The 26427-nt window shown below is 43.9% G+C and overlaps 1 protein-coding gene across 2 annotated transcripts in view; it reads left to right on the top strand.

Moving 5' to 3' along the window:
• The window catches only part of OR6V1 (olfactory receptor family 6 subfamily V member 1), a 30292-nt gene extending 10708 nt beyond the window's left edge, over window positions 1-19584 (top strand). The window contains exons 1-2 of one of the 2 annotated variants that reach the window (XM_083481555.1): window positions 12038-12193; window positions 18364-19584. In XM_083481555.1, the coding sequence (XP_083337681.1) occupies window positions 18389-19333 (945 nt within the window). In that variant the 5' untranslated portion in view covers window positions 12038-12193; window positions 18364-18388 and the 3' untranslated portion in view covers window positions 19334-19584. Of the gene's footprint in view, window positions 1-12037; window positions 12194-18363 lie in introns of those variants that run through there. The other variant, XM_083481556.1, reaches the window with a different exon arrangement.
• Window positions 19585-26427: the final 6843 nt, after the last annotated feature.

Here is a 26427-nt window from a genome sequence, read left to right as displayed (position 1 = left end):
AAAACCTTCTGAAAGTTGTATACAGTCATACCTTGGTTGTTGAACGGAGTCTGTTCCGGACGTCCATTCGACTTCTGAAAACGTTCGGCAACTATGTGCTGCCAAATGCAGCAGTTCTTTCCAAGAATATCAGGACAAAAGGAATGAGGAGGTGGAAGGGGAACCAAAACAGTTTTATTAACAAACAAACAAACAAACAAACAAACATACATACAAAGCACAATACAAAACTACCCGACAGGGGCCACCCAATCTCCCCCTTCAGCTGCCTGGAGCCCCAGGTAGAGCAGCAGGAGAAAGACCCCAACTGTCAGTCTCCCAGCATCAGGTCCTTTGATCTGGGCAGAAGGTCACCAGGCCCCTCCCACCTATGGCTTTTAACGCAAGAATCAAACTGGGGATGTTAAAGGGAAAGGGACATGCCACCTAACTCCTCAAAATACAATTGCCTTCCGCATTTCCACGACAAACTAAGGCATGGCTTCTGACTGGCTGCAGGAAGCTCCTGCACACAATCAGAAGCCGTGGAAGCCACGTCGGATGTTCGGCTTCCAAAGAACGTTCACAAACCAGAACATTCACTTCCAGGTTTGTGGCATTCAAGAGCCAAAACGTTTGACTTGTAAGGCGTTCGGCTTCCAAGGTACAACTGTAGTTAATTATCTCCTTGGCTTAGGGGTTATATAACTCCATACCTTCCAACATTTCTCCAGTGAAAATAGGAACATCTTAAGGAAAAGCAGGACATTCCGGGATCAAATCAGAAACCAAGATGGCTTCTGCTAATCCAGAACTGTCCCTGGAAAATAGGGATACTTGGAGGGCCTGCAGTAAGGAAGAGTGAACCCCTCAGTGAAGTCAGCAGCCCAAGACCGAAGTAACTGTGAAAGCAACTCTTACTAGTCTCACAATAGTAACTAACAGTGCCTTGCAATTAACTTTGGTTTAGGAGTTACTGTGTGTGGTTCTTATTTACTAATTTTTGTTTCCATTAATTACTTAAGGAAGAAGAAGGAAAACCCAAGAGAATAAAGAATATTTTAAATGAACATTGAGTTCTCCAGAGCAAGTACCTGTTGTTCTGTCCTGCTAATCCTTAATGCAGTAATAAGGCTCCATGGGATTGGCTGGCTGGTTTTCAGGAGAGCTCTCAAGAGTGGTGCAACAGTGGAGAAAGTTTTAAAGAAAGTAATGGTAATAATTGGTGGAACTTAGAAACCACTGCCGATCTTTTCTGTATCTATGGTATCTGCCAGTCCAACAAGGTTCATGCATGGGAGATGTGCATCTGGATTCTGGACAAATTGGGGTGTGTGGGGAAAACACAAGGCCAAGGCATTCGAACTGTGACCAAATCAAATGCGCATTTCTTCAGTTTGGCATATACAGTGGTACCTCAGGCTAAGAACTTAATTCATTCTGGAGGTCCATTCTTAACCTGAAACTGTTCTTAACCTGAAGCACCACTTTAGCTAATGGGGCCTCCCGCTGCTGCCGCACCACTGCCGCACAATTTCTGTTCTCATCCTGAAGCAAAGTTCTTAACCCGAGGTACTACTTCTGGGTTAGCGGAGTCTGTAACCTGAAGTGTCTGTAACCTGAAGCGTGTGTAACCCAAGGTTCATGTAGATAGTGTTCATGGGGACACTGTGAGACCCAATGGACGGCTGCTATATGTGCTGGAATATGTCACGGTAGATCAGGAGGTTATCCCAGTAGATGATTATGAATTGATCTTGCATGTCTTGGAACATGCCTTTCGTAAAGTCCTGAAAGACTATCAGAGCATTGCAGAGAACGAAGGGCAAGGCTACATCATGTTTTAAGGACTTTTCTATTTGCCAGTCCTGCCTCCTTTTTTCCAAATGTGCACCAAGTTGTACGCTTCCTTCAAATCCAAATCGATGCAGTGATGGGCCATCTGCAGGTAATTAAAGAGTTCTGGCATCACCGAGAAGAAGCAGTGATTCCAAATAGTGATTTCATTCAGGGTTACAGGTAATTGTTCTGCGGATTTCTTTTTGACAGAGTACTGGTGCTCCTGCCAGGAAGGTGGATAGACAGATAAATCCATCAGCTTCTTTCCCAATGAATTCCTTGAAGGAGGGGCTCAGGTTCGGAGAAGGGTGTAAATGTGTTTGTTATATGTTCGCATCTTGGCTCCAGGAATTGGGTCAAGAGCACAATTGTTTGCCTTGTGCAGTGTAAAGAACTGAAGATACATTCATAATCACAGTAGATTTCACGGAGCTGAAGTGTCAGTTTGCATTTCTTAGTGCAGAAAGTATTGATCTGGTGTTTCCTATTCTAATTAATTCAAGAGGGTTCCGGAAGCTTCTGTGTGTGTGTGAAAGAAACAAGCAGAAGGTTCATGATGTTTGGGTTATTCCTTCAGAGAAGCTGAGCACAGCTGGCTCAAACTGGTTCTCCTATGTCTTCTGACAAGGTCATGCTGACTATAAAAGAAAGGCCAGAAGGAGCCTGGTTTTCACTTTCTCTTTCTATCTCTTTTCCTTCCGGTGTGGTGTTCTGTACATAGCATGCTTAGTGTTAAGGTTTAGATGTATTATAAGTTATTGTAAATTTAAGTTAAGTCTGCTGCAACTGGATTTCTTATGGACAGTGCAAATCCTGAATGTATTGGATTTGTGACCATTATGCTCATTTGCCTTCAGTGCCAGTAAAGCTCTGCTGGATGAAATAGTAATTGCCTCTGGTCTATTTTTGGGGAATCCTGCAACGTGTTTAAGTTTTTACTCTGCTAACTATACGTTGGAAACTGCTCTGGATAAATATTGAGCATAATTTCATGGCATGAAGAGCCATCAACGAGGCTGAAGTTGCAGTAGCTATAGCACAAGTCACTGGAACAAAATGCTCACTTTGTCTTTGGTCAGTCTGAGTGCTGTGAAGAGAAGCATGAGGAGAAGTTGTCAGGCTAGTCTTGCCTAACAGGAGATGGGCAACCTTTGAGCCAGTGTGGTGTAATGGTTAAGAGTGGTAGACTCGTAATCTGGTGAACCGGGTTCGCGTCTCCACTCCTCCACATGCAGCTGCTGGGTGACCTTGTGCTAGTCACACTTCTCTGAAGTCTCTCAGCCTCACTCACCTCACAGAGTGTTTGTTGTGGGGGAGGAGGAAAGGAAAGGAGAATGTTAGCCGCTTTGAGACTCCCTAGGGTAGTGATAAAGCGGGATATCAAATCCAAACTCTTCTTCTTCTTCTTCTTCTTCTTTCTTCTTCTTCTTCTTCTTCTTCTTCTTCTTGCCCATGAGGGTCACATGCAGTGATGGGTATACTGAGCCAGGTGAGGTATTGGCTAGCAGTGGTTGTGACCTGGGCATTCATTCACTTATGCACAAATTTATTCTCCTTCTTCCTTGCAGCTTTCAAAAACTCACCTCTGCTGGGAAGACCACCAATCTCTGTTATTGTTATTGTTGATGTTGTTGTTTCTTGGCATCCGTCTGACCACAACTCTGTAATTTTTTTAACATTTAATTTAAAAAAAATGGTGGGTTGCAGCAGAAAGAAAAAGAATAATAGAGTTGGAAGGGACTCCAAGGGTCATCTAGGAATCTCAAATAAATCACACATGACAGATAGCCATCCAACCTTTGCTTTGAAACCTCCAAGGAAGGAGAGGCCCTCACCTCTCATGGGAGTCTGTTCTGCTGTCAAACAGCTCTTACTGTCAGAAAGTTCTTCCTGATGTTTAGTTGGAATCTCCTGTCTTGTAACTTGAAGCCATTGGTTCGTGTCCTGCCCTCCAGAGCATAAGAAAACAAGCTTGCTCCATATGACAGCCCTTCAGATATTTGAAGGTGGCTATCCTATCTCCTCTCAATCTCCTCTTTTCCAGGCTAAAAAAACTATCTCTCTGTATCAGGGCTATGATGAGGGATTGTGAGTTTAAAAAGAAGTTGTGGCGTTTGCCCATTCTTTTGAAAATGTCTGTACAGGAGGAGAGAAAGACCTCTATTGGTAGACCAATAGAAAAGCCAGAGGCGGAGCCTACCTGTTTATAAAAGGGCTTAGCCCGAGGTTTAGTTGGTTAGTTGGGAAAAGGCAGTTGGGAAAGCAGTTGGCAGACTGATGGAAATAGACAGTGCAGTTGGTTCTTGTGTGAGGGGAGGTAGAAGAGTTAGAGACAGAATAAAATACGGTGGTACCTCAGGTTAAGTACTTAATTCGTTCCAGAGGTCCGTTCTTAACCTGAAACTGTTCTTAACCTGAAGCACCACTTTAGCTAATGGGGCCTCCCACTGCTGCTGCGCCGCTGCCGCACAATTTCTGTTCTCATTCTGAAGCAAAGTTCTTAACTCGAGGTACTATTTCTGGGTTAGCAGAGTCTGTAACCTGAAGTGTATGTAACCTGAAGCGTATGTAACCCGAGGTACCACTGTCAAACTAAGAGGGTAAAGGGTAACAGTGTTTTGAATGCATTTAAAGTTTATTTGTGTTTGCAATAAACTACAATCTTCATTGTTAACTTAAGAACCTGACTGAGACTAAGTGATTTTACCAGGGAGGACCTGGTTGGTGGCAGCGGATTAGTGGTGTATGGGTCAATAGTCCGTGAGATGACCAGGGGCTCCGTACGAACACCACAGAAGTACACTTAGAATCTGAGTGACATGACACAAAAGGAAAATGGAACGGAAAGGGTAGAGGAAAAACAAGCAGATTAGACACCAGTTCTTAATCAGATACTTAAACTTACAATGACCAGCGTGAATGGAATGGGAGGGACCAAAAGGCAGCTGGTTTCAGATATGCAGCGCTGAACTATGCTGTGTGCAGGGATCTGTCCACTGAACAGAAAGCTAATACTGCCACTCATTGGAGAGGAAACTGGAAATGGCAAATGGAACTGGAGTCCCCAGATAAGGGATTGGCACTAACAGCTACAGCTATCTATTTCACTGGGTGCACTCGCAGCCCCAACTTGATAAGGAGCTATTTCTGTGCACTCCTGGCTGCTAGTTATTGTTCCCTGCACAGAGCAGCTTTTTCTGCATGGGGGAACTGGTTCAAGACAGGGATGCGTACGTCAAAGCCTAGTTCCACATTCTGGGCTTGCTAGATTGGGGGACTAGCATGTGAGCTTTTCCAAGACTTTCTCCCAGCATATAGGAAAAAATAACTCATAATTCCTAGCTTGTGTATAAATAAATTGTATATACACTTAAACCATACAATAACCCTGAGTCTAGAATATTGTTGCACTCCACTCCAGTCTTTGAGTGGTGCGAGATTCCAGCGGTTCCAAGCGTTCACCCAGGAGTCATGTTTTCTTTCAGAAATGAGGCACAGCAGAGACTGTGGTGCCTTTATGATATATGGTTTATCTACACACATATATACAACCTGAACCTATGATGAAGGGGTTTGCAGCATTAACACCCCAAGAGGGTCTTGTTTCTCTCACAGCTGCAGCCTTGGATTCAAACAGAAATCTCCCCTGCCTTTCCGCTCAAGAGCTGCGTCTACAAACGTAGTCAGGGCTGCCGAAAAGATAGGGCCAGTTTTGCTTGTGAAGAATTCTGGGTATTGTAGTTTACCCAGGGCTGGTCCTACCATTAAGCAGGGTGAGCTGACTGCCTCAGGCAGCATGTGCTAGGAGGCAGTGGTGCTGCTCAGCTCTTCCTCCTGAGCGCCCTGACCATACCCTTCTGTTGCAGAAGAGAGCTGTGTGTCATGTCCTTTGCTTTCCACCTTTATAATTATCCTGCTGATCTCCTTCAGGGTTAGTGCAGTGCCTGGTTCCTAGCAATGAAGTAGGATTCAGCACATTGGATAAACTCATGATGAAAAGCAATCTATAATATTTCCAGTACATGAATGACATGGTCTACATCCTGAGGCTCCAATACTTTGGCTACCTCATGAGAAGAGAAGACTCCCTGGAAAAGACCCTGATGTTGGGAAAGATGGCAGGCACAAGGAGAAGGGGACGACAGAGGACGAGATGGTTGGACAGTGTTCTTGAAGCTATGAACATGAGTTTGACCAAACTGCGGGAGGCAGTGGAAGACAGGAGTGCCTGGCATGCTCTGGTCCATGGGGTCACGAAGAAGCGTACACGACTAAACAACAACAACATCCCATCACTAGTAAGTCATCTTCACAGCCTTCTTCTCTTTGCTGATGTCCCTTTGCACCAAACTCCTAAGCAACCCACAAGTGTCCCTGCAATCTGCCCTGGTTTGCTCCCCCCCCCCCCATTTCTTCTATACTCTTTCAAGATGGGACATAAGAAAACACACAGACTTCAATATATCAATCCACTCTTTGCGGGGGGGGGGGGAGAGGATGATGTGTTCCCCCCCCCCATCTTCTGTCACTTTCTGAGGAATCTTATACCTTCTGCACCCTTTGCTGTATGCTGCTTTGCGTCGAGATGATGTCTTCAGGGTGCAAAACGCAGTGTTTTCTCAGAGGTCAGAGGCTCCCTTGGCAAGCCCTGCACTGGGAGCTTGCTTAAGAAGCTAATGGTGAAACGCATCACATCAAGGCTTTCAACATCCATAGCTATAAACAAGGCCCTGGAGTCTTCAGGGTTTCATCCTGGAAGTGGAAGAAATGAGCTGGTGCCCTTCAAATTTAATACAAGCTAGAGAAACTCAGCATCCATCTAAATCAGGCTCATGTCTACAAGTTACGTTATCCAAACACAAACTTTTTAATTAGCTCCATGGAGGCTTCAAGAGAGCATTTCCTAATTACTGTCAGCTTGTCCAATTTCTAATAACTCCTCATATGTATTTGTGAGCCAGCAACTGGCTTCAGAAATAGCCGCAACATCTCAAATATTATTCAGCTGGTTGTGATGAACTACGGCATTGATCACATATTTTTTTTAAAATGCTCAGATTAATCTTGTTCAATTTCCTGATATATGTTTCAGGATTCTGTGGGGGTGGAGGAGAGTATTTTCTTGATACCCATGATGTGTCCACGCATAAACAAATCATCTATTCACTATGCTCTGTTTGCACATTTGTAAATAAAGCAAATGTCACAAAAATGCCACAAGTTTCCAGCACTCTTTCCTCCAAAGGAAAATAATCCCTGTAATGTTGCCAATCAAATAATAATATAGACCTATGTATTATTATTATTATTATTATTATTATTATTATTATTATTATTATTATTATTATTATTTATACCAAGCCTCCACATTAATCAAAAATTATCTATAATCTTATGCATGCGATTCTCAAGTATAAACTGTAATCGTGTTTCCTTGGAGTGCGGTAATATTTTAACAGCACAGCAAAGATGGTGATAGTCAACTTGCCTGCCCCATTCCCATATAATGGGACATAAGGAAATGTGTCATTTGTTGGATCAAAATCTCAGCTTAGTTTGCCATGCACAGCACCCGTTGTGCGTCTGAACCCTGTTTTGTCTATGAACCATACTGGATCTGAGCATTAAAGGGTTTGGGCAGAAACTGTACTCTGAATTTGAATGCTTCATCATCCACTGGGAGTCAGGACAATTATTGTTTATAATAATTGAGTCATGGTAAGACTCATGAACACATGATGTTTCTTAATGGTCCAGTAGATACAGTAAAGAGGAAATGCAGGAGGTTATCAAAAAAATTGAAAAGCCCCAGGGATGGCTGGCTTCAGAAATGGTGGAAAGGCATTCATTTCACATGGTCAGGTCCCATCTCAGCAGTAAAATTGAACGTATTGCACCTGTTCAATCCCTTCCTGTGTGGCTTGAGCTCAAAGAACAATGTTGGTGGCATTGACTTCTCAATGGCTATATTGACACTGGAAAACATTGTCGGCTGAATAATCATGTTTGTTATAGCCACCAGCGGGAGGGAGGTATAGATATTCCTATTTTGCAATTTTATTGCCACCGCCATAAAATTTCATAGGTTGCTTAAAGAGGATTGAAGTTACGTCTTCTGAGGTGACTGTCTTTTTACCCTCACTGCTGATCGTCCATATAATTATGAGCACGGAAAGGTGAGGGTAGGATTCACATAGTCCTGTCAGTGGAAGCCTTGCACAAGGTTGCCTGCTTCTGCAACAGGGCTTTCCCCCCACCCCTCCCCACTGTGTGCCCCCATGCCAAATTCAGCAATTGACTTGGGCACAGGAAAACTCCTAGACGCATGCAAGGAGGAGCCAGGTATGTGTGTTCATTCTGGTTCTAACAGAACATTCAACTTAGCCCAATGATTATAATTTTTTCGCAGTGGGAACTGAGCCCAATGTTGAATTCCTCCCAGAGAGTGCGCCCACACACTTTGCATTTTGTGTGTGTGCGCAAATTGGTCTTAGAGCTCCTGGCATCACCTTTGTTTTCTCATGTGAGAGTGGATTTTTAAAATAGCATTGATTGATTGATTGATTGATTGATTGATTGATTGACTGACTGACTGACTGACTGAGATTTACAAAGGATGTTCCCTCCGCCACCTGGACAACTCCTCCCGAGATGCAGCATGCCATAAAAATTCAAGTCAATAACCACTGTTTGTTCTCATTCCAGATGGCTCATAAATAAAGAAAAATTCCATGTTCAGACTAACCAAAAGATCTCGAAGGCAGATGGGAAATGAGTCCCTGTGTTCCCTTCCAACATGCCAACTTCAAATTATTGGTCAACTGTTCAATAAGCGCAGTCCGCCAGACTTTATTGTACCAATTTGTTGGAGATGCTCCCTGAAGGTTCTTCCAAAATCTAGCTATTATTAGTCTGGCTGCTTCAAGTAGAAAACTTATTAGGGGTTTAAAATGTAAGTCCACATTCTCTCCTCGAAAAAGGTTCTGAATGAGAGTACTTGTTCACAATCTATCAACACAGCCTTCTGTTTTTGTGTGCACAAATCATATAACTGACATTTACCTGTCAAAGTAACTGCCTTCCACATATCTGTCCAATTGTCGGTTTGAGTTTGCATATTAATATCTTGCTAATCATGGGTTTGATGGAATAATTTAGACCTTAATGCAAAAGATGCTAACTTAGTTGGTCTTTAAGGTGCTACTGGAAGGAATTTTTTTTGCAAAAGATGCTGTAAGACTTCAGTCCCGTGGTATCTTGTTTCCAGTGGCGTAGCGTGGGGGGGCAGGGGGGGCCGGCTGCACTGGGCGCAACATCTGGGGGTTAGGGTTAGGGGCGCAAATCCACGGGTTAGGGGGCGCAAATCCACGGGCTAGGGGGCGCAAATTACTTGCCTTGCCCCGGGTGCTGACAACCCACGCTACACCACTGCTTGTTTCAAAAGGGAAGTTGGGTGGACCTCCCAGAAACTTTTCTTTTAGCAGGTATGTGGGAGAGCGGAACATTAGCACTTAATGTGGGGGGGGGGGAGGGGAAAGATACCAGCACTAAAGGCAGTATAGAAATACTATTCTTTGATTGGAAAATTTCCTTCTTCTAAGGCCGCTCACCCTCTTGGTGTGGCAGCACTGCGGGACAGCAGAGGTTCCCCTAAGGCCCTGATGATATTATTATTATTATTATTATTATTATTATTATTATTATTATTGACACTGATTGCATCAATGACATGTAGCGGGGGGAGGGACCCTCAGCCCCATCCCCATCAGTCTGGAGAAGCCTTAAGCCTGCCCACAGCAAGGGAAAATATAGCCCCTTGCTTTTTAACAACAACAAGGGAATTGCAGCATCAGTGTCCTGTCGGGATAGGTGGCATGGTCTTATGCCTATCAGGAGCTGGATCCGAGCCTGCACCCAGGATTGGTAAATGGGGGTGCAGGTTTGGTCATGGGCTGGGCTAGGCGGTGGAGCCAACAGAGCAGGAAGGCTTCCCTCGGGTCCATACCCTGGCCATTTAAACAGCCCACACCTGGGGCCCTACCTGTTTTTCCTTCGTTGGGTTCCCCACCCACCAACCCTTGGTTCAAGCTGACGGTCAATGACCTTGCTGTGGCTACGGTGGTCGCTGTATTCTGGTGCCGGGTAGGAATTTGTCCACCAGGCATATTGGCTCCAACCTGGTGGTTTTGGCTACCTCAGAGCAATAGTCACAACTGGGTTGGGCATTGGGGCAATCCTTGTCTTGGATGGAGCAGAGGTTGTAGTCTCCGCCTGTCAGGAGTTCAGCCTACATCAAGTAGGACCCTGGCAGAGACACATGCCCAACTGGCATGTTCTCTCCCTCCTGGTCTTTTGTTCGGGAGCTTCAAAAGCTTTCTTCAGCCCAAACATCACAGCGACCCATGCCAACCGACACCGGTACACTTAGGGATCTGCAGAGTTTGCGCATCATGCATGACAGAACTCAGCATTTTGGCTAATCTACTTTATTTACATATAAACACACTCGGAGCACTGCAACATGGCTTCCTCTCTAGCATCAGACAGCAAAGAGAAAAAGAACAAAGGACAATAGTCCCACTTCACGGAACACAGTAACACAAACATCCTGTCTCCATCACTTCCCACTCTATAGAGTCAAAACACATACCGTCATGGGAAAGACAAAAGTCCCATGACTGCAATCACAGAGCAGGAATTCTAACACCGCCTGCCCCTCCAAACACTGGGGTATCCCGTTAAAGGGATCCAGGGGGAGTTGTCCTGTCCTCATACCCAGCTGGGGACCAGGGCCAATGACACTCCCCCCAGACGGCAGTCCCCCCGGGATGTAAGTCCTAAGAGCCCCTGACCGGATTGACCTATGCATTGCTTCCAGCAGATGGGCCAGAAGTATTCTTTGATTGCCCCATGCCCAAGCCAAACCTCTTTCAACTGTATTCAATAAAGTTGTGGCCTGTTTCAATACAAACCAGTCTCAGCGGTCTTATAATTCTATGGGGGTTGGGGACTGGGGGGCACAATGTCTGGGCCTGCAATTTCTGGTGTGTGGGGACACTCATTATGTGTGGACACTACACATGACATTAGCCCCGATCCATAGGTATTCTGTAGTTTCTTGAGAAATACTCCTTCTTGACACACTTTCCCTCCAACCAGCTTCCCTCCAGTTAGAAAGCAGATGGCACTGTTAAGAGAAGGTATGTACATTCAGCTGTTGTGCATGTGCAGATAACAGCTTCATTGAGTTCATTAAGTTCAGTGCAGGGAAACAAATCACGACATGGGCGTCAGGTGAGGAACATCCCTGCTCCCTTTCTGGGGTGAACAGCAACAATAAAAAGCAGGGAGAAACCATCTCCTGATGTTTCAAGCCGCTAACTAATGAGTACAGTGGTACCTCGGGTTAAGAACTTAATTCGTTCTCGAGGTCTGTTCTTAACCTGAAACTGTTCTTAACCTGAGGTACCACTTTAGCTAATGGGGCCTCCCGCTGCCGCCACACGATTTCTGTTCTAATCCTGAGGTAAAGTTAGGTACTATTTCTGGGTAAGCAGAGTCTGTAACCTGAAGCGTCTGTAACCTGAAGCGTTTGTAACCCGAGGTACCACTGTACACACTTTCAGACTTAAGGCACATAATCGTGAAAGGAAAAGCACAGTTTGGAAGGCTGTTTCCTTCTCTGATACAAAATACACCCAGTGGAAGAGGAGGACGGTCACCACATGTCGGTCAGGAATAAGGTGCTCATTTCCCTCACATTGGCCCCATGGACCACACAGAACAATTAAGACGCTGTCAAATGGCTTGCATTGCTCCTTCCACGTTCTGCAATAAGCATAGATGATTTATTCTTTCTGCAGCAGGTGGAAGGAGACTACGTGGCTGAGAAGTGAAGGTGGGAACAGGCCTTGGAGAGAGATGTCTTTCCTCTCCGGATTTTCAGAGCGCCTTCTCAAAAAAAGGCGGCGCAGAGCAAGATTCTGATGTTACTCTCAGCACCCCTGTGGATCACAGCTCCCTCCCTCCCTCCCTCCACCCCACCTTGAAACTCTTTCAGTCTCCTGGGAGCATAAGACCGGCTGCAAATAAAACTTTTATTATGAAAGTACTTGCTCACATACAGCACTCTGAATGTGGAAGAAATCTTCTGGGGTTCTTTGGATCTTGTACCAGAGAAAAGAAGGCATGTCTGTGCTCATTAAAAACAGGGGGGGGGGAGAGATCTTAGAGAGAAATAGATGTTGAGGAGATCAAAACAAGCAGACATTTAAATTGCTTTCTCTCTGTGTGAATCCAACCCTAAGCTGCTCTCTACTCATGGAAGAATCTTTCGCTTTCATATCTAGCCTGTGTTCCGAAGACTCACAGCACTGTAAGTAATTTCCTAAGATTACTCTCCCATTGATTTATTGCACTGGGTGCTCTGGGGCCCTCCAGTCTTACTACCTGCCCTGAAACAAAGAGGTATCACACCAAAAGGAAGTTTGTGGATTGGATCCAGCTCCTGAACCAATTTTGCTTGGCTCACACTGTCCCAATCGAACTTTAATTGAGGCGTGTTTAAAATGCATTTCTCATAGTTTCACCTGTAAGGCAAAAGAAAAAAGAAAATTGCTTTCAAACATCACATTGTTCAACCCAATAATGTTACACTTCTTTTGGGTCCTGCATGGAATTTCTCAATGGGTGGCACTTAGAGACTTTTATTATAAGGTCAGGCAACTGTAGGCTTACTATACGTCAGGAAAACTCCTGACATGTCCTGTTGCTGGTGTCAGGAATTTTACTTTTTGAAAAATGGCAACCCTAGGTAACTCAAAATATGTAGAGAAGCCCCTGGACCACATTTGGATAATAAAATGACCGGGGGGGGGGGATACATTACATGAAGCCTCTCCAACTGGTGCCCACCCTTTCACCACCCTTAAAACTTCTGTGATTTCCTTGAGCTGTTTTGCTGAATTGGGTAAAAAATAGAAGGGGGCAGCTTAAATTAGAAGATGAGATTGGTTAAAAAAAAAAACAAGCTTGTGCAAAACCAGGAAGCCCAAATCTTTAAAATTCTACATATTTGTTGAAAGTTTTCAATGTAATGCAAGTTACTCAGGCAATAAAAAAAGAATATGCCTTGTCAAGAACATGCATAGTAAATAGGAGCAACATAAAAATACAAAGCGGCAAAGGTGTACTCAGGGCAGGATTTTTTTTTCTTTAGCAATCAGGCACTCATAGAGGCCCCACTCAACAAATACTTATTAATACTATGGACCTCACTCCCACAGGAGTTAGTAATGGCCATTGTTAGCTTCTGGGTGGGGGAGTTTGCGCAAAATCACCTTACATTTCTCTCGCCAAGTAAATTTTTATTGTTTTCCTTACATATTCTTTTCCAACAAATTGTAATAGCACCATACATTTCCTTTGACTCTGCCGAGTCGCGACCCCCCTCCCTCCCCACAACTGGTATATTTATCTTCTTTCCATCACACACATCATTCTCAAATTAGTACTATTATACATTGGAGGTATTATGTCAATCCTGCTAGTGTCTTGACCTCTTTACAATTCTTCTTTAAATATTCAATAAATTTACTCCAGTTATTTTGGTATCTTTGATCTCCCTGGTCCCGGATCCTCCCTGACAGTTTGGCAAGTTCTGCATATTCTGTCAACTTCGCCTGCCACTCCTGTATAGTTGGTATATCTTGTACTTTCCATCTTTGGGCCAGAAGGGTCCTCGCGGCAGCTGTAGCATACATGAACAAATTTTGGTCTTCTATTTTAATTTCTGTTCCTATTAAGCCTAATAGACACGTTTCTGGTCTTTTGGGGAAAGTATATCTAAATATTTTTTTGAGTTCATTATAAATTGCTTCCCAAAATTTTTTTACCTTATCGCAGGTCCACCACATATGAAAATAGTCCCCATCTGCCTTTTTACATTTCCAACACTTTCTTGCTTTTTTCCTATACATTTTAGCTGATTTTACTGGCGTCAAATGCCATCTATACATCATTTTTAGCAAGTTTTCCTTCAAAGCCATGCATCCTGTGAATCTCAAACCCTCCTTCCATAATCTTTTCCACGCATCCAGTTCAATGTTATGCCCAATATCAATTGCCCATTTTATCATTGATTCCTTTACTTCTTCATCTTTTGTATACCATTCTAGCAATAAGCTATACATTCTTGATAAAGTTTTATCTTTACAGTCTATTAACTCGATTTGGAATTTCGATTTTTTATCTTCGAACCCATTTCTCTTTTTGTCTTCCTTTAATAAATCACTGATCTGATGGTATTGCAGCCACCCTGTTAACCTCTTCTCAATTTGGTCGTATGGTTTGAGCTTTATCCCTTGGGCTGTTTTCCTAGTAATATCCTCATATGTTATTCTTTCCCCTTCCATGTTTGCTTTTTTTGTTGTCAGCACCTCAGTTGGTGATATCCACCACGGTGTCTTTCTTTCCAGGAGGTTTTTATTCCGATCCCATACTTCATATAAAGATTTCCTAATCACATGGTTTAGAAAACCTTTATGTACCTTTACTTTGTTGTACCATAGGTACGAATGCCAACCATATCTATTATCATAGCCCTCTAAATCTAATAGGTCGGTGTTTTCTAAGGTCAGCCAGTCTTTTAACCATACCAAGCACGATGCTTCATAATATAAAGTCAGGTCTGGTAAATCAAAACCTCCTCTCTCTTTCTTATCTACTAGTATCTTCTTTTTTATCCTTGGCCTTTTCCCCTGCCAAACAAACTTCGCTAAGTTTTTTTTTGCCAATCCTTAAATTGTCTTATCCCTTTTACCACTGGTATTGCTTGAAATAAAAATAACAGTCTAGATAATATATTCATTTTTATCACAGAGATTCTGCCTAATAATGACAATTTTAGTCTACTCCATATATCCATGTCTTTCTTAATTTCTTTCCATACCACCTCATAGTTGTCCTTGTATAGGTTTATATTTTTTGTTGTCATCCAAATTCCTAAATATTTTATTTTTTTAGCTATCGCGATTCCTGAGTCTACTTGTAATTCTTCCATCTCTTCTTTCTTCAAATTTTTTGCTAGCATTTTCGTCTTGTTTTTGTTAAGTTTAAACCCTGATACCTTCCCAAACTCTTCCAATCTTTTTATTGCCTCTTTCACACTTTGTCTTGGTTCTTCCAACATTAAGACTAGATCATCTGCGAAGGCTCTTAACTTAAATTCTTTTCGTCCCACCTTAATGCCTCTGACTTCTGATGATTCTCTTAGCTTCTTATTCAAGACCTCTAGGACTGTAATAAATAGCAAAGGAGACAAAGGGCATCCCTGCCTAGTACCTTTAGTTATCTCAAAGTTATCTGATATATTGTTGTTAATTATTAACTTTGCTTTTTGGTCCGAATAAATCGTGCCAATACCTCTCAAAAAATTTTCACCAATTCCTAGTACTTTTAAGTTTTCTTTCATGAAATGCCAAGAAACATTATCAAACGCTTTTTCCGCGTCTATGAACAGTAATACTGCCTGTTTCTCATTTCTAACTTAAAGATATTCAATTATATTTATCAGGTTTCTTACGTTGTCCCTTAGTTGCCTCCCCGGCAGAAAGCCTGTTTGGTCCTTGTGTATCACCTTATTTAACACCATTTTTAGTCTATTCGCTAGTATATCCGCAAATAGCTTATAATCGTTATTCAATAACGAAATTAGTCTGAAATTTTTTACATCTAATATATCCCCCTCTTTCTTCGGGATCAGTGTAATATAAGCTTCTTTCCAGGTGTTTGGCATCCTTCCTTCTCTTAAGACTTTATTCATTACTTCACTTAGAACAGGTGTCAGGTATTGCGATAATAACCTTACATTTCTCAAGCAAATGGGTTCACTTAAAAAAGGGAGGTTGGGATGGGTTGGGGGGGGACAGATGTTCTGCAGGCCAAAACAAGCCCGTCCTCTCAATAAATAAGTACCATATATGCTTGTTGGGACGCGGGTGGCGCTGTGGGTTAAACCACAGAGCCTAGGACTTGCCGATCAGAAGGTCAGCGGTTCGAATCCTTGTGACGGGGTGAGCTCCCATTGCTCGGTCCCTGCTCCTGCCAACCTAGCAGTTCGAAAGCACGTCAAAGTGCAAGTAGATAAATAGGTACCGCTCTGGCGTTTCCGTGCGCTGCTCTGGTTCACCAGAAGCGGCTTAGTCTTGCTGGCCACATGACCCGGAAGCTGTACGCCGGCTCCCTCGGCCAATAAAGCGAGATGAGTGCCGCAACCCCAGAGTCGTCCTCGACTGGACCTAATGGTCAGGGGTCCCTTTACCTTTTTATGCTTATTGGAGTGGATGAGGATGCTTACAAAAATCCTATTCAAGTTTCAGAGGGTCTCTCCAGACAAGTGGTTTTTTGTGTCTGTATTTTGCAACATATCATTGACACAACAATGGTGTGTTAGTGGCAGATTTATACTGGACATCAGTCTGCTCTTTTTTTGGTTGTTCTGTGATACATCTCCAGTGTTACCTTATTAGCATCATTCTGAAATCCTGGACACCTGATTGTGTTTTCCAAAACAACGTGACACCACAATGTGATTTCGGTTCAAAAAATGCAACCCAAATATGCATATTTTGTGCAGTATGCACAAAGCACATAATTTAAGGGAAAATGAATTGAAAAGCTTACACAAAGGTGCCTTTAAGGAGAAGAAGACATACAAAATGTGTATAAAATACATACAATTTAGAAGTTGTTGTTTTTTTTTTTTACTTTTTTATCTGCAAAAAGTGGATGGGACAGACCTATGGTTGAGCACATTCAAAACTGTCATGAAGTGAAAATAGGGTGATTTGTCTATCCTTAGCTTGTGAGCTTCCTTATTCCGAGACATCTGACTGGCCCGTGTTGGAAACAGCAGGCTGGTCTAGATGAAACATCTGATTTGAAAAAGCCTTTTCTTACATTCAAATGGAGAGCAAAGAGAACTGTGGAACATGGAAAGAGAAGGTAGAGAAAAGACTTGTGAATTTGGGAACAAAAATGTGATATGGGATGCAGAGAGGGAAGAAAGGAGAGATGTGATATGGGATGCAGAGAGGGAAGAAAGGAGGGTGAGGGAAGATGATATCAGGGATGGAGCAGAGAGAATGAAGAGGGGACCTGCTATGGAGTGCTCAGGGGGAAAGCATTTAAAAGATAATTGGTTAAAAAGAAAGTGTTGGGTAACGAAGGAGTGTAGCCCTCCTCCTGAGCTAATAAAAAATATGGTTATGGATTAGTCACCAGTTCTGCTCCAAGATATGATTTGGGGAGAAGAGAGGGAGGAGGGACTGTCCTTTATCAAGGACAAGAATTCCAGAACCACCACTGACACTGGCTGTACCTTCCAGAACTGTAACTCAAAGACTTGGGCCTGAGCTTGCTTTTCCCTCCTCCTTCCCATTCATTCTTTTCTTGTGTGTCATGTCTTTTTAGATTGTGATCCTGAGGACAGGGGCCACTGAAGAACTGGTTTTTGTAAGCTGCGTTGAGAGCTTTTTTGGCAGGGTACAAATGCACTGGCAAATAAATCACAGTGTGCTTTTGGTGGGGAGTGGGTGGCTCCCATCTAATTTGGTGGTTCTTGATTCTGAAAGGGAAGCTGGGATAGAAGCCTGCCGGGCGAGTGTGAGCCCTGGCACACTGTCTTGCCAGGCTCATCATCTTACAAAATATGAAATAATCCAAACAGACCTCTAAGCAAAGGTCTCCCTCTTCACAGCCTACATTCCAGCCTCCAGACGGTTTGCTCTCCCTTCCGAGGAGCTTATTTTACATCTTCACTGAGTCTGAAACGACTCAAAAGCAACCCAATACCTTTATCACATGATCTAAGGTTACACCACTCACATGTTAGCTACCAGAGAAACAACGATCAGTTAATCATTGACTTAGCAAGAACTCAAAAGTGCTTGCCCCGGCTTTCAATACAGCCTCATGGAAAATCCCCATGTTAGCAACAATCATTAATACACATAGCCATTCCCATTTCAGTAAATTAAACAATATTACTTAAAAGGATAGCCTTTTCCTGACCCCTTTGGGATACAAGTGGGGCATCAAAATTAAAAACGATAGACATCATGAAAATCTTCAACTCCGTCTTGATCGCAGTGAGTTCTTTGTTCCTTCGGTAGCACTAGGACAGAGAGTAGCCCATGTTGCCCCGACCGTCATGGCAAAAAGTCAGGGATAATAGGAATTATAGTACAGCAACATATGGTGACCCCCTGCTCTAATGCTTTGTTATTGTCTTCTTACCTATGAATGGGCTTAACCTTTCTGGTTCTCTGCCTGCGCAAGTGTTTTATCTTCAGATTACCCTTCTTTCGGGGGTTGGTAATGTGCCTGTTCTCCCCACTGCCCTTTTCGTTCTCTCAATATGTTGTACATGATTATGAGGCAGCGTGACAATGGCCTACACAAGGAGAAAGCTGGGGACGGGGGGAGATGCCACCATCCCCCCTTTATCCAGCAAAGACTAATCTGCTTATTTTGCTTGTCCTTCAGAGAGAAGAGTGGAAGAAACAGGGTGATGAGAAACCAAACACACACTGCAGAATTCATCCTGATAGGCTTCTCAACAACAAGGGGGTTGCAGAATGTTCTGTTTGCACCATGCCTGGCGTTCTACCTGGTTTTGTTAGGTGGAAACACTGCTATTGTTACAATGGCCTGTCTGGATCCTCGTCTTCACACACCTATGTATTTCTTCCTGTGTAATTTCTCTGTGGCAGAGACTCTGGTCACATCCACTGTGGTCCCCAGAATGTTGGCAGGCCTAATGGTGGAAAGAAGCACTATCTCCTTTGGAGGGTGCCTGGCTCAATTTTACTTCTATTTTTCGCAGGGATCCACAACCTTCCTTCTGCTGGCTGTAATGTCAATTGACCGCTACGTGGCCATTTGCCATCCTCTGCATTACTCTGTCATCCTGAGCAGCAGAATTTGCATCCAGCTTGCCCTTGGATCCTGGGCAATTCCCTTTCTTTTCATGATTCCCCCAACCATATTCAGGTCCCTGCTATCCTTTTGCAGCTCTAATCAGATTGACCACTTCTTCTGCGATAACGCACCCTTGCTCAAGCTCTCCTGTTCGGACACCCGCCTCATTGAGCTTGGGGACTTCCTCCTTGCGATTCTGTTTGTCTTAAGCTCTTTTGTTGTCATAATAGCATCCTACGTCGCTATCATCTCCACCGTTCTGAAGATCCCCTCTAACACTGGTCGGCAGAAGACCTTCTCCACCTGCACCTCACATCTCGTTGTGGTGGGTATCGGCTATGGTACTGCTATCTTCATCTACGTGAGGCCTGGCAAGAGCCACTCCACAGATATGAACAAAATGGTAGCCCTCTTGACGGCTGTAGTGACCCCATTCCTAAGTCCCTTCATCTTCACTTTGAGGAATCAGAAAGTCAAGGAGGTCTTCAGTGACTGGTTGGGGAATTTAAGAGGTTTACAGAGAACAAAACTGTGATTGGTGAGAATCATAAAAAGGGACTGCATTTCTGGTACAGACCAAGGTCCCTCTGGTATAGCAAAGTATATAGCAGTATCCAGTAAGGATTCTCTGGACACTCAGATAGAGCATGAAATTGCTGACCATTATTTATTGTCCTCCGCAGCACCTGGTGTTCAGATGTACCGTATTTTTCGCCCTATAGGACGCACTTTTCCCCCTCCAAAAATGAAGGGGAAATGTGTGTGTGTCCTATGGGGCGAATGCAGGCTTTCGCTGAAGCCTGGAGAGCGAGAGGGGTTGGTGCGCACTGACCCCTCTCGCTTTCCAGGCTTCAGGAAACTCTGCGCAACCCTCGGGAGACTGGCTCCAAGGGTTGCGCAGAGCTGCCTGCAGTCCCGGGCTCAGCGCAGCTCTGCGCGGCCACCGGGAGCCGGGCGCGAAGTCCTGCCCCGCTCCCAATGGCCGCGCAGAGCTGCCTGCAGTCCTGGGATCAGCGCACTTCTCCCCATCGCCAGCCCCACAAGCTCGGGGGACAGCGGGGAGGCAGAGCGCGCCTTCCTGCTGTTCCCCGACCTGGTTCTTCCAGCCCCGCACCTGGGGGGGGGAATAAATTTTTTTTCTTTATTTCTCCCCCCAAAAAACTAGGTGCATCCTATGGGCCGGAGCGTCCTATGGCGCGCAAAATACGGTATATGGAAATTCATTGTAGCTATCATGGCTTATAGAAGTTAGCAGAGGTAGCGACAGATTTCAGAATCTCTCTGCACCTCTGGGGATAGTCAACTGGCCTATGAATATTTGCTTCTTTTAATTTTTTTAGCCTGTTGTACCAAATGCCATCTTTGGCACACAGACAGTCACATAAAAATCCTGCTTTGTCTTTCATATAGACTTTTTATATTTTATGATTTTTATTATCTAAATTATGCCAATAAAGGCTGGATGAGTCTAGACTTTGTAGTCTTTTCTGGGCTTCCAACAGAGAGCCCCTTGGTGAAAACGCACTTGGAGGCTTCTGGTCTTAGAATGATTATAATTTTATTATTTATACCCCACCCATCTGGCTGGGTTTCCCCAGCCACTCTTGCCAGTCAGAATGAATTTTTAAAATTCTAGCACAGTGGGAAACAACTCCTTGGGATTTCTGTTTGCTTGCAGGAAGGTTAGACCATGTTGTGTCAAAGCAAGTGTTATCTCACACTTTCTAGGGCACCTTCCCATCACTTTCCTTATTGCAAAAAAGTCTGATCTTTTGAGAAAGCAGATTTGTTGTGCAAGACCCCCAGTCAGCTATAGTTGCACAGCCTGAATTTGCCGATTCCTGACTGAATCCCACCTGAAAATAGATAATAGACCAGAAGTGGATACACTGGGCTGATGCTTTCAGTGCAGTATCCACAGCGACTTCCTGAAAGCAAAGTTTAGATTGAGGCTCCCCCGACAATAGCCATACTGGGAGAAGAGAAAGAGCTAGTGGTTTAATGTACCATTTGTAGACTTCAACTTCAATTGCTCTAAACAAGACCCTGGAGCCTTCCATCCTGGAAGTGGAGCAGCTTAGCGGTTGCCAATTCGGTGAGGACTACAGAGACTTGGTACTTGTCCAAATCGAGCCCTTAATTTGCAATTACCATTTTGTTTTAATAGACAAACTTTTTAATGAGACCCAGAAGGACTTTATGACATTTTCTTAATTGATCTCGGTTGGTCCCTTTTAAAAATAATTTCACCAGGCACATCTGAGCTAATGGCAACCTTTTGAAATACTGGCGACACCCGCTGGAGAATTCTGGGCTTGTCATCATCATTCCAGCACAGCATCCAGGCCCAATGTAGTCACTATTGGGCAGATTAATAACAAACTAAATGATAAACTACACTAGCCTAGCTTGGGGAGGTGGGGGCAGGAAGCAAGCCATTTTTAGGCTGAAATATGGACATGTGGCACTATGGCTGCCAATTGGCCAGTAATTCACTGCTCTGTCCTGTAAAAAGCACATTTTGGCAAGCAACATGAATCAGATGATTAAAATATATAATGTGTGGCAGTATCAGACGGTGCAGGCAGGGCTGTATTGCTGACCTGGCTTCCCACTGTGGCATACATACCCTCCAACATTTCTCCAATGAAAATAAGGTAAAGGGACCCCTGACCATTAGGTCCAGTCGTGGATGACTCTGGGGTTGCGGCGCTCATCTCACTTTATTGGCCAAGAGAGCCGGTGTACAGCTTCCGGGTCACATGGCCAGCATGACTAAACCGCTTCTGGCGAACCAGAGCAGCGCACGGAAACGCTGTTTACCTTCCTGCCGGAGCAGTGCCTATTTATCTGCTTGCACTTTGACATGCTTTTGAACTGCTAGGTTGGCAGGAGCAGGGACCAAGCAACGGGAGCTCACCCCGTCGCGGGGATTCGAACCACTGACCTTCTGATTAGCAAGCCCTAGGCTCTGTGGTTTAACCCACAGTGCCACCTGCGTCCAATGAAAACAGGGACGTCCTATTCCATCAACCTCATCATCATATCTAGACCCTGCCACTCTGGGCGGCTTCCAACAGATATAAAAACATAATGAAACTATACAGAGCCACTTTCAGATGTTTTCTAAAAGTTATATTAGTTATGTCCTTGGCTCAGGGGTCACACCCTCCAACACTTCTCTGACAAAAATCAGGATGTCCTAAGGAAAAGCGGGACATTCCAGGATCAAATCAGAAACCAAGATGGCTTCTGTATATCTGGGGCTGATCCTGGAAAATAGGTACACTTGGAGGGTCTGTGCATGTCACTGAAGGTTGCTGAGGATGTGGGGAGAAGGCAGTGGGAGTTCAGTACAATGGGGGCACCGAGTCAGGAGCAGAAGATTGGCTCCACTGTCACACCAGCACAATGGGAAGCTCCCTGCTGCCTTGCCCCATCCCGTAACTGGCAGTGATATGTGGCATTAGGTTAGAAGTGCAGCCCCACCCATGCTGCTCCACCTGCTGTTGTTGTTGTTTAGTCGTTTAGTCGTGTCCGACTCTTCGTGACCCCCTGGACCAGAGCACGCCCGGCACTCCTGTCTTCCACTGCCTCCCACAGTTTGGTCAAACTCATGCTGGTAGCTTCGAGAACACTGTCCAACCATCTCGTTCTCTGTCGTCCCCTTCTCCTTGTGCCCTCCATCTTTCCCAACATCAGGGTCTTTTCCAGGGAGTCTTCTCTTCTGCTACTGCTTGTCAAAGATTGTTTGCTCTTGAGCTTATCACTGGACCCGCCGGGCTCCACCAACATACTCTCCAACATGCCGGAGAGGGAAATCAAGGCACATATATTTCGGGCTCACGTTCTTGCAGAAGCCAAAACAGTACAGTCAGAAGCCAGGATGGCTTCTCTAATTTGTGGATGTCCCGCTCTAAGCGGGACAGTTGACAGGTAAGTATCCACAAACCACACATGATTCTGAGCAATGACAATGTCACTCCTCCAGTTCATATTTATCTATAGATCTTATCAGTGGGGAACACACTGTGTAGGGGGTGCAGGGGTTCTTGTGCTGGACCTGTGTGCCTGCCCAGAATGTCCCCATATGTGTTGGCCCTGGCTGCTCCACATCCAACCTTCCTGCATTGGGTAGGAAGGTCGAAGGATTATTTTACATGTGTTTTTTGTGTGTGACTGTGCTCAGTTCCCTATCACAGGGAGGATTCTAAGTGCATGCATCCAAAACTCACTTCAGACCTCTGCATCTGATGTAGGAAAGTCAGGAGGTGGAGTATATATCCCAAATTCCCCAATTTTCCAGAGACATGCCCAGAATCACGAAAGCCATTCCAGTTTCTGATTTGATCCCGGAATGTCCCTATTTCCTATGCCAGTGCTGCCACGGAGGAGGATGAGCCAGCGCTTGTCCTGAGCAGTGGCGATAGCGAGGGAGCATCTCGATGCCTCCCCAGGGCCACTGTTGTCGGCCTCCTCCCTTGGGCACCTATGGGACCGCCTCTCCTGATATGCCCTGTGGAGGACCTTAAGGTCCACAAATGACAACACCTTGGAGGTCCCAAGTCGCAAGGTAGTAAGATTGGTCTCAACTAGGGCCAGGGCCTTTTCAGTACTGGCCCCGACTTGGTGGAACGCTCTTGTCACAAGAGACTAGGACCCTGTGGGACTTGACATCTTTCCGCAGGGCCTGCAAGACAGAGCTGTTCCGCCTGGCCTTTGGTTTGGACTCAGTCTGACCCTTATGTCTTCCCTCCCCTTACGGTTTTGATCTATGGGCTACTTTTAAAATGAGGCTGCATTTTAAATTGCATTTTAACTAGTATTTTAAATTGGGGTTGTTGTCCCCCCCCCTCCTATTATGTTTCTATTGTAATTTTACTGGTGTTAGCCGCCCTGAGCCTGGATCTGGCCGGGGATGGCCGGTATAAATAAAATTTATTATTATTTATTATAGCAGCTGCTGGAGAGTGGGCAAGGAGAAGGAGAGACTGCCACCACCGAGTCCTAGCCCCAAGTGACGCGCCGGCTCTGAGGGGCAGGCAGAGGGCAGAGCCGCCCTGGGCGGAAAGAAAGGGGGAGCAGAGCACAAGGAGTCAGTGGAAACAGTTGGTCCTGGCAGCTATTAACCACTCTCAATTCCACCCTGATAATTGCCACCTGCCCGGATTTTAACTTGTCTGAATTAATTTTAAGGTGTATTTTAATTAAGTGATGCCTGTTTTTATGCTTATTGTGTTGTTTTTATGATGTTAGCCACTCTGAGCCCAGCCACAGCCAGGGAGTTCAGGATACAAATAAATAAATTTATTATTATTATTATTATTATTATTATTATTATTATTATTATTATTATTAAAAAAACCTTCGTGGGTCCACATCTAATCTTGCCCCTTTCTAAAAATTTGTTCATTGGCGTGTGTTTTTCTTTTCTTTGGTAAATCTGCCAAAGAATAAAATAAAATAAGATCAAGATCAAGGGTTTTTCTCAGGATGCTGGAGGGTTTGTGTTAAGTTGTGGGTGAACATATCAGACGACACAGCAATTCTTCAAACAGCTCTTGTTTATTCACAGGCCAGAACAGAACTGAACTGAAGGGTTCAGCCAGCCTGCTTATATAGAGCTCCACTACAATGCAACTGTAACACTTTCTGTAACTATCCAATCACTGAACGTCACTTTCAATCCCTTATTTGCATATGTGGACCTGAGTGAAAACTATCTACAGTATCCCCCTGCTGGCCCAGGGTGAGAGCTTCAGTACATAACAGTTTGTGCTTTGTCCCACTGGTGTACTGGTGGCGGCACTCAGCCTTCTGATAGGAAATGCTCTGTGGGCAGGGGGAGGAAAAATGGGGGGTCAAGGAGAGTCAGCTGGAGGAAGTGAGAAATGTCCCTATTCTCATCTGAGGAATAGGGAAACGGAGGGTGAGGGCAAGTGCAGATGGTCTCATGATCCCTGCATAGTTTGTGCCCTCATATGTTCTTTAGAGTTTAGACTGCCTGGATAGGACTAGGAAGACAGTTTTAAACTCTGAATGCATTTGTAATTTATGTGCCTTGAAATAATTATAGCAAAATCAGAGTGAGGGTTCCATCAGTAATACAAACAAGGTAATCAAACCAGGCAGAGGGCCTTCTCGGTAGTGGCGCCCACCCTATGGAACGCCCTCCCACCAGATGTCAAGGAAATAAACAACTATCCGACTTTTAGAAGACATTTGAAGACAGCTCTGATTAGGGAAGTTTTTAATGTTTGAAGTTCTATTGTGTTTTTAATGTTCTGTTGAAAGCCGCCCAGAGTGGCTGGGGAAGAAATAAATTATTGTTATTATTATTATTAATCACAGACCAATAAATTTAAAGATTATAATACAAAATTAATATTGTGATACAGTGGTGCCTCGCAAGACAAAATTAATCCGTTCCGCGAGTCTCTTCGTCTAGCGGTTTCTTCGTCTTGCGAAGCAACCCTATTAGCAGCTTAGCGGATTAGCGCTATTAGCGGTTTAGCGGCTATTAAAGGCTTAGCGGATTAGCAGCTAAAAGGCTATTAGCGGCTTAGCGGCTTAGAAAAAGGGGGGAGACCGGAAAAAAATCAGAACACTCGCAAGACGTTTTCGTCTTGCAAAGCAAGCCCATAGGGAAAATCATCTTGCGAAGCAGCTCAAAAACGGAAAACCCTTTCGTCTAGCGGGTTTTCCGTCTTGCGAGGCATTCGTCTTGCGGGGCACCACTGTACTTATAAAATGGATGACTAAAACCCCCAAGACAATGTGTTATAGTGTAATGCAAATATTTGTAACAACCAATGCATCAGTGAAGTTACAAAACAGTACAGGACTAAGTGCCAATAACCAATATGAAAGTTATATATAATGGAGGCACTAAACAATAAGTGACATAAGTAATAAACAATGCAAAGGTTGTATATCAATAAATAAATTTCATGTGTCCCAAGGGTTAAATGGACACTATATATCAGTAGAAATTGGTACTGATATCAGTGAAATGAATAAATGAAGTTAACAAATACCATACATCAGGGGAGTTTATATACAAATTCCAGGCGGTAGTAAAGTCAATATTGATGAAAACTCTGGAATATTTTTTTGTTTTGCTATTTCCTCAGAAACTACTGTAATAGACAGCAACCAAGATTGATTCTTCCCATGACATCACTGGGCACACCTCAATTTAAAAATGAATAAATCAAAACAAATCCACTTGTTAAAAATGGGCAATTGAAAAGTGTGGCACAAATTAATGACTAACAGGAATACATGTAAATACCCTGCCAGCAAATCAGGAATACCTGTAAACAAGTAAGGCAATTTCTCTTCTTAAAATACTGTAATGTATATTTTGAACTGCTGATTTTATGTATACTTGAGTTATTTTTTTACGTCAACCTGTTTTTAACTCCTGATTTTTTTATTGAAAATCTTGGTGTGCATTTCATGCTTTGTGTGAACTGATTATCAGTTTCTAATAAACATTCTTAAAAATAATTTTTAAAAGAGTGGATGTTAAATAAAAACAGTTTTTCACTTCATTCATTTCAAGCTTAAAAACAACCACCACGGTACACAAAAATAGGCGTTTTTATCCAAATTAGCAGCAGTCAG

Source organism: Podarcis liolepis (assembly GCF_965112155.1).
Source record: "Podarcis liolepis genome assembly, chromosome: 17".
NCBI lineage: Eukaryota > Metazoa > Chordata > Lepidosauria > Squamata > Lacertidae > Podarcis > Podarcis liolepis.
The sequence above is the reverse complement of the archived record's forward strand: the minus strand, read 5'-3'. Positions and strand labels throughout refer to the sequence as shown.